This window comes from Pseudonaja textilis, chromosome Z, assembly GCF_049901715.1.
Source record: "Pseudonaja textilis isolate UNSWEBS1 chromosome Z, rPseTex1.2, whole genome shotgun sequence".
Classification (NCBI taxonomy): Eukaryota; Metazoa; Chordata; class Lepidosauria; order Squamata; family Elapidae; genus Pseudonaja; species Pseudonaja textilis.
The window spans coordinates 86,407,959-86,416,753 of NC_142008.1; the positions used below are offsets into that span (position 1 = coordinate 86,407,959).

At 37.3% G+C, this 8,795-nt stretch overlaps 1 protein-coding gene across 1 annotated transcript; it reads left to right on the forward strand.

The window, feature by feature from the left end:
* The first annotated feature begins 49 nt into the window (after positions 1 to 49).
* Positions 50 to 6,578, forward strand: ARL4D (ARF like GTPase 4D). The gene is made up of 3 exons (XM_026720959.2): positions 50 to 177; positions 2,200 to 2,836; positions 6,387 to 6,578. Exons 2-3 carry the CDS (start codon positions 2,254 to 2,256, stop codon positions 6,458 to 6,460), a joined length of 657 nt encoding a protein of 218 aa, XP_026576744.2. The 5' UTR covers positions 50 to 177; positions 2,200 to 2,253; the 3' UTR covers positions 6,461 to 6,578.
* The last annotated feature ends 2,217 nt before the right edge of the window (positions 6,579 to 8,795 follow it).

Consider the following 8,795-nt stretch of genomic DNA (forward strand, 5'->3'; position numbering starts at 1 on the left):
CCTTTGCAGCCGTCCAGACAGGCGCTGAGTGGTGCCGTAGAAGTCCCGCCTTCTTTTCGCCGCGGCCGCAGCTTCTCTTTCTGTAGTTGGCGGTTGGGCGCGTGAGGAGTTTCTGCAGTGCTGGCTGAGTTTTTGCGGATGCGGGTGTTCAGCTGTCAGCTTGGATCCCTGATGGAGGTAAAGTTCCTGCTAGTTCTCGTTAGGCAGATCTGAGTTTGGCCTGGATCTGGGCGCCTATTTTCAGCACTAAATTAATTTAATGTTGCAAATCGAAAGAGTATTGTAAATTAAAAATTCACCAGCATATACGAGGAGTTATTTCTCTCTCTCCGGGGAGTGATTACAGACCACACTGCCTTTCGCTCGGTGGTTGGGACATAAATCCAGGGCGATGCCTCTAAGCGGGCTTAATTCTTTTCCACTGTCCATATTCTCTAAAAGAAATGAGCAGCTTAGAGATAAAAGATTTGGATCACTTGCGCAGTCTCTCGTCGCTCACCTGTCTGTTAGAAGCCGCTCCGTGAAATTTGCGGCCACCTCACTTTAAAGTAGTTTATAATTAAGGCAACAAAAAGACCCCACTTTTTTTTTTAGTTGTAAGAAAGTAAAAAGCTTCGGGGAGTAACTTTGTATGCAGGCTCCCTCTCTGATGCATTTGTTGGCTGAAAGTTTGTCGGTTCACGTTTTTAAGATGCAGCCTTAACTTTACAAAGGCTACTGCTGTCGTTTGCAGTTGACAGAGCTAGGTTTGAAGCCTACAGTCTGTCTGCTTTCTAGTCTACTTTTGGATGCGAACCTTGCTCTTTCTTTGTATAGAAAGGCACTGAACATCCATATCTAAATCTGATTATAATGTCCAAGTCCAGCTGGGTTTAGGAGGGAAGGAAAATTACTCTTCTGATTATAAACAAATATCCTTTCCACCCATATATGAAGAACAATAATACAGTGGCTGTCATATTAGAAAGCATGATACAGCCTTGTTTTATAGGAAATTTTGTGCCTGTTTGTAATCGATTGAAGGCTGACTGGAAAAATCTCGGTGAAAATTGATTCTGTTTTCAGGTTATGAGTTACCCAAAATTGCGGAGGGGATATTACTTAATTCTGGCTGATCATTACTATCTTCTGGCCTTTATGTGGATTGGGAGATATTGTTTGTCCTTTAGAGTAACAAAGCAAAATTCCTTCTGGTATCCTAATTACATTTTACTACATATACTAAAGCCTATTTGGATTAAATTTAATTCATGAAATTTTATATACTGTAATAATAACATTTTTCATAAGTCCATTCGATCACAACAGATTTAACCTGCATTTGTTAGAATTAAAGATGAAAGAACACATTTTATTTGTGAAACAATGGTGTGTGTGTGTATTATTTTTTTCTTAAGTTTTCGCGGGTACTTACATGTATGGCATTCAGCTTTGTTCGGGTATTTTCCCACGTCATTGCAGTTGTGCTTTTAAAGTTGTAGCAACGTTTCGGCAGAATCTCATCATGAAGCCTGATGATGGCAGATGAGATTCTGCCGAAACATTGCTACAACTTTAAAAGCATAACTATAATGACATGGGAAAATACCCGAACAAAGCTGAATACCATATATGTAAGTACCCGCAAAAACATAAGAAAATTATATATATATATTCAAATAGATGGGGAAAATTTTATAATACAAAAATAAAGATTAATCATGTTAGTCATACATTCTAAATTTTGTTTTAGCCTAATAAAATTATTAGGCTAACTCAGAAAAAAAGTACAAGCTTTGGATATCAGATTATTTAATGTAATGAGGGATCTTACTTTAGGAATAGTCTAGACTAGACCAAGAATTTGCAACAGAATCTGTCGAATCTTGTCTGCTGCAAAGGAATGTCCCAATAGCTATTATGTAGGTGGGTTCCTTTATTATATGTCAGGACAATATAAAGTTTGGCTTATGATATTTGAGATTAATCTATTAATTTAGATTTATTTTGGATATCTGAAGACTATCTTCATACATGATATAGGTACTGAAGAAAAACTACATCAATTTTGTTCTTAGTATCCAAAAAATGGACCTTGCATATGTGGCAAATGCTAGGATGATGAAGATGAAAATTACATCTTTAGACATGATCCATGTACTGTATGCTTTCATGGGTTTAAATTAAGTATTAACTCTGACTCTTGTCACAATTTCTTAGCTGTCGTGAGCAGTGATCATCAATTGGTGCTTTTCAAGATTTGGTGTCTATTCAATGACTATGGGGAATCAGTTGGCACCTGTGCCTCCTTTCCTGCCTCACTTGCAGGCTCTGCATGTGGTCATAGTTGGATTAGATGCAGCTGGCAAAACATCTCTGCTTTACCGTCTGAAGTTTCAGGAGTTTATCAAGAGTGCACCTACCAAGGGCTTCAACATGGAAAAGATCCGAGTGCCACTGGGAACCTCTCGCATCATCACTTTCCAAGTATGGGATGTGGGCGGCCAGGAAAAACTGCGTCCTCTCTGGAAATCCTACATGCGCCGAACAGATGGGGTTGTTTTTGTAGTTGACTCAGCAGAGGTTGAACGTTTGGAAGAGGCTCGAGTTGAATTGCACAAAATTACACACTCCTCAGACAATCAGGGAATTCCTGTGCTTGTGCTGGCTAACAAACAGGATGTGGCACATGCACTCTCTGTAGCTGAGGTGGAGAAGCACCTTGGCTTACATGAACTATATACTTCAACTTTGAGCCACATCCAAGGTTGCAGTGCCATTAGTGGACTAGGCCTTCAGCCAGCTCTGGAAAAACTGTATGAAATGATTCTTAAACGCAAAAAACTCCTTCGCAATGGTAAGAAGAAGTGCTGAGAAACAATGTTTCCACCTGGACAAAAGTTAATAATCATTCCAAGCATGATTCATGGCAATTAATGGACCAGGTCTTCAGTTTCTTCCTTAGTGGTTTTTAATTATTGGACTAAAGGGTTGTTTAATATCTAAACATTTATCATGTCTACTTTCCTCTTACCCTAAAGAGAATGAATATCTGTCTAGACTGGGGAGGGATAAAGTTTTTTCAAAGTAATGGGTTGTGCTCTATGTGTTCAGTAAACCCTTCATAGTTAAGTTTACCTTTAAAAATATCTCCTTTGACTCTTTTCAAAGGCTCTTGTTTTTTACATAAAGCATAACTTAAATTATTAAACAAATTGTTTGTGGGCTTCAACAAGGCATTTTTGTCATCTTCAATATATTAATCAGGCAACTGGAGTGAGGAGGAGCTACCAGCTTCTTTGGGAAAAAGCAAGCATCAGATGGTATTTCTTGGAAAGACGAGTAGCATTTCACCTTCAGCAAAGCCCTGCTGGACCTCAAGGCACTATAGATATCATCATTTACTCTTCTCAGCATTTGCAGATTACATGAGCAAGAAGAATGAGGAAAAGGCAGCTGAAACTGTTTATATTTTCTTGGATCCTTCACTTTTTCTAATAATGGCAGTCTCTACTTTTTTTTTTAATAGAACAGCCAACTAACTCCCTCATCTCATTAAGAACAGAGTATGCCTTATTCCCAGATAGGCTAAAGCTTTGGCATAGTTCATTTTAGAAATAAAGTATTGGATATACCTTTGCCTGAGAGGATGAATTGGCTTTGAATTGTATGATTGGAGAGAAAGGTAAAGGAACAGAGCGGTTCATAAAATGAGACAACGATGAGTAGCAGGTGTTTCTTTTCTGATAATACTTCCCACTTCCAAGCACAATTAGCAGAAGTCTAGATTTGGCACAGCTTATACTTTGACAAGAGTTTGAATTGAGGCAGTACTTCCAAATGAAATTTTCAAGGCCTAGGTTACTAGGTTCTAGTAAAGAATAATTTTAAAAAGCGAAGTTTGTTAGAAGAATAAATTGCCTATGATTAATAAATTATTTTCAGTGTGATTTTATGCTGTGCGTTTTTTAAAATCTTTCTATTTATCTTTAAATTTCCTTTGCTTTGGTAGACAAAACTGAACATAAGTATAATATTTTTCTAAGCATATAATCATTCCAGTCAAACAACTAACTCATATCTAGGCTGAAGGGCAACGGGAGCAAGGTCCTTAGGTAAAATTGTGCTCCCAGTAGTTCTAGCTTCCAGTCAGATCAAGTAAAATTTTACATGATCACTTTTCAGACCAAAAGAAATGTACCATCTAGTACAATTATCAAACACAATTGCTTGATGCAATTCTACTAATTCAATTGGTAGAAACAACACTTTCCAGATGTATTTTTCAGAAACATTTAGATTTATTGTGAAGATAACATTAAGTCATTACTTAGATTAGGTGTTTTACATCATCAAAAATACAAGTTGTTTTGCAGATGGATACAGAATTAATATTTGTGCTTTTTCATATTAATCAGGCATATATTGCACATTTTTTGCAGTCTGTAGTAGCAGTTTAACCTCTGGCTCCAATTCTTTCCTTCAATCCAATTCTTGCTGGATTGTTATTTGGCTTCAACTGAAATTATTGCCCAGTTTATAGCAGATTTTTCTAAATTGATACCCTCCCAAATATGTTGGATAACGTTGTAGGCTGAAAATTATATGGTTTTTTTTTTAGCTTTAACATATCAAAGATGGCATTAACTTGGAAATGGTTAGTGAGTGGGAGAAATCTTTTGGTAAACATCTTTTTCAAATACCCCCATTACATTCCTGCTGGAATGAAGCCCACAAGGACTCATGAATATATATTTTAAAATACTTAATTCTCCTGTCCAAAATTATATATACCTTTTCCATTTGCTTTTAGAGGCTTCATTTGTGGACATGAGAGAACAGAACAGTGCAGGAAAAGACTTCTGTTTTCAAAGAATTTCAAAATGCTAGAAGTAACCTGTTGAGATGATCGACTTTCAAAATGAGATGCCCTTGTATGCTTCTACTGGTACATTCATTTAAAAATTAGTAATTTAACCCCTAGTTCCAACTCTGTAAGGAAAAACAATTGTGATTTATACAATGGTGAAGTGACAACTACTTGGTTTTCTCTTTTAATATGTGAATTCCTTTTTCCTTACTGGAGGACTGCAATGTGGCATTATTAAAACAGGTTCTAAAGTCTAAGAAAACCCCAATTCAAATGAAGCCCTTTGTGTTAGTGATTCCCTGGCTTTTCCAAATTAGCATCCTGAAACCATTTTGTGTTATAGCTTGCATCTCTCAACCACTGAGCTGATGTCATATTCAAAGATGAGTGATAGTACAGTACCTCAGTTCCTGAGGGTACGATTCAAGAAATTTTGCTACACCTGTCTTTCTGATACTGCACCACACTAATAGCTATGAAGTTGTTTCGGGTTTGTAATTTAAGGACAGCCCAGAGCAACTCTTCTGTTCACAGTTCTGTTTGATTTTTAACCAAAAGGAATTTTTGTGCAGGTTTTGCGTAAAGAGCATATTCTATGAAAGTAAGAGAGGTAATTTATGAAGAATAATGCTTCAGGAAGAGGAAGAATGTACCTAGCACTATGCAGTAACTTTTAAAAAGAATTCTCAAATTTTCAAAACTAAATGCCTTAAAATTTTGCTGTCAAATAGTCAAAAGCTTGGTTCTGAACTTGGTAGTATCTTTCCATAGCATAGGTGCTTTCTCCTTGGAGAAAAGAAAGTATATTTCAGATGATTGCCCAGCCAGGCGCTGTCTTGCAATGCTCAAATGACATGGGTGGGATGGGAAGCAGTAGCTGAATCATAAGAGATTGAGGGCAATGGGTTTAATCCTGCCCCAGAACACTTATATAAGTGCTTTCCAAATCCAGCATGCTGTGGCACCACTCCCAGGATTAACCTTGTTGACTCATGATTCTCCCGTGCAGATGTTCAGTCTCTGGTATGCAATCCGTTCAATGCTAAAGTGCTGCCTTCAATTGCTTTCTAGTGCAGGTAGGGAGATAGATGTATCTTGGAAAACAGTTTTGAAATCTAAAACTGTCCATATAAGGAAACATTTGTTTTTTTAAAGTACCAAGCTACATTCATCAACCTCAGATTTTTTAAATCACAGCTATTAGCTAATAATACCTAGCAATTCAAAATTTTGATTTGCAAGTATGAATGGGTGAATTATTTATTTTTAAATAGATGTGGGAAGCAAATAGTTATCTGGCTGTAATTTTGCAATTGGTAACATTCTGCATGAGCTCTAGCCTGCTCTGCTCTATACTTAAGTGACTTCTCAATCCTAGCATTATAGGCTTTGGTATAAAAACAAAACAAAACTGGTCTGTTTATTGAATCCCGGTGAAAAGCCCCAGGTAACTTATGTGGGGCAAAAAGAATGCTGAGTTCAGCTGTGTGGAGGGAAAATTAAGTACAAAGTATTTTTTTCTTAATTAATTTCTTAGGTCGGAACAATCCAAAAGCAACTGCCTTCCTTCCATCTTCAATCTCTACCTATATCCATGTTGTCCTGCAGTGATGGGAAGGGGGCTGCAGGGCAGCCTGTTTCATGAATGAAACTGCTTCTTCAAAATAGAAGATGTAATTTCTACCTAGAAGTGGAATTCTGTATGTGGAATGTAGTAAGAAAAAACTAAAAATAGAGGCATTAGTGAATTGTTTTCCCCCCTTCCTTATAAAAAACGTCATGCCAAACCCAACAACATTCAATCATTGATTAGAGAACAGTATCATGTCTGGGAGAAGTCTGGGGTGGAACACTTCCCTCCATCTGCAAGTTTTCTTTTTGAAGGGGGGAACATTCAGTCATATTGGAAACAATGCAGTCCAGGTGGATGTTTTCATACTCATGAAACATAGTGAACATATTAGTAAAACCAGAAGTGTAAGGTGTGCTGAATTTTCATGATGGTTAAACCTGACTCAAATACTGGAAAATCCAATATATTCAATAAATTTCTAAAATCCAATCTATCATGCTCTGAACTTCAGTGAAAGTTCAAATAAAAATGTTTAAAACTAAAGCCCTTTTAAAACGTTGTCTCATCAGTAATTACTTCTGAACTTAAGATTTAAGAGCACATATTCAAAATCCCCTAATAACTATGTTTTGAAACAGTTCTCCAATTGCAAAAACTGTTTTAAAGGGAATTAAAAAAGAAACACAACAAGCTATTCATTCTCCCAGAGTTGTAATAGATACAGGATCTGAAAAATAGTGACTAATAACAATGGAAAATTGGGGGAGGGGGGAGTGTAATTTAGCTATGGCAGTTATGGAAAAATTTCTACTTGGAAAGCTTCCTATAGAATTTATGTAGAGAATTGTATTATTGCTATTAGAAAGGGGAATAGAAGAGAGATTGGATATGTTCACAAGACTCGTTAAGCTAAACCATTTGCTATGTAATGTATGCATGTTCCATTTTAGCCCACTTTTGTGACTTGTAATACATTTAAAGTCTGAAACAACTGTCATTTAGTTTTTCTGGGCTTGTAATCTTCTTTGGTTCGGAAGTTGTAATCTTCCTTGGTTAAAAGTCTCCATTTCTCAAAATGTCAAAAATCATGTTCAAAATATAGTTAAAGTGACTTCTGTTGCCATACTCCTGTTGTAATCTAATGTTAACATCCTTGACCTGTAACAGAAAAAGGCTATGGCTGGAAATGATGGGTAGAAGTTGTTGACTTCCTGATTTAATCTGCTTCTATCATAAAGACTGAAAGACTAATATTGAATATACTATAGCTTATATAGAATAACAGCAAAGCAGCATCTTATCCTAGTGTTGTCCAGATCATTGGGAATTTTGCAACTTGGAAACTCATCACAACTGATTGCCACCAGCTTTGGAAAGGTTGCAGGGAAGAGGAAGAGTATCTCTAAGCACCAAATTTGGTAATCAGAGTAACCTGCCAACATCCTTGGTATGCAAGAAACATAAGGCTTCCTGTTGAGGGGGTAGTGATTTGCAACAACTTTCAGGTTTCCTTATATCAGACTTGCATCTCCTCTCAGGGAGTGTTTGTGTATGTGTGGTTGAAACTTGGACCTTGAGATGAGCTCTGGGTGTTGCTAACAAAGTGTTATCAACTGTGTCTCTCCAAGGGCAGATGTTGGTACAAGCAGGCTCTGCATCTACCATGAATTTAGAAGGAAATGCCTCTTTTGCAAATGTGCAAATGATGGAAAGGTCTTGCCATCCTTTCTTAGTGTTATGTTCCTTGAAGTGTTTGATAATTCATCAGTCCAGCCAAATCTTTCAGATTCCTGTGTTAGAAACAGCAAAAGCTTTTTAAAAAACCTTCCGGCAAGAGAACAATCGGGAGACATAAAGCATGCTGCTGTTGCTATTGCTGCTATAACCATACACAACTTCTCACACACAGTCTAATTTCAAAGCTATATGTGGAAACATTGTAGAGTCTCAGAAGCCAACTGGATCTCCATATTTCCCCTGTTTCTTAACCCTGCCCTAGCCTAACCCCTAATTGGTACCTCACATTTCCAAAGAGACTTCCTTACCCCAATGTCAAGGAGGAGGCTTAATTATGGGATGCTATCAGGTGAAAGTTGCTCAGGCAAGAATGGCAGGAGGTGGTGAGAGAGAGATATGCTTCTCTGTCAGACATGGAGAAAGATGAGCAAGATGCAGGAATGCAGCTGCACGTGTTAATTATAGTTTCATATGCCAATACTAGCGGTCTTCCCACTTGCAAGGAAGGAAATCTTAACCTACAGAGTTACCTCAGAAGCCATTTCTTGCATACTTGAACAGTGACTGTTTGCATTACACAGGAACAGTCATAAAGTATTGACCAGAAGAAGTGCAGTATTAATGCATAGGCTGTAT

Excerpts from the sequence above, each read along its gene's own strand:
- ARL4D (XM_026720959.2), top strand. The coding sequence starts at position 2,254 with ATGACTATGGGGAATCAGTTGGCACCTGTGCCTCCTTTCCTGCCTCAC. Across the intron at positions 2,837-6,386 it reads CAAAAAACTCCTTCGCAATG|GTCGGAACAATCCAAAAGCA; the intron begins GTAAGAAGAAGT and ends TTAATTTCTTAG.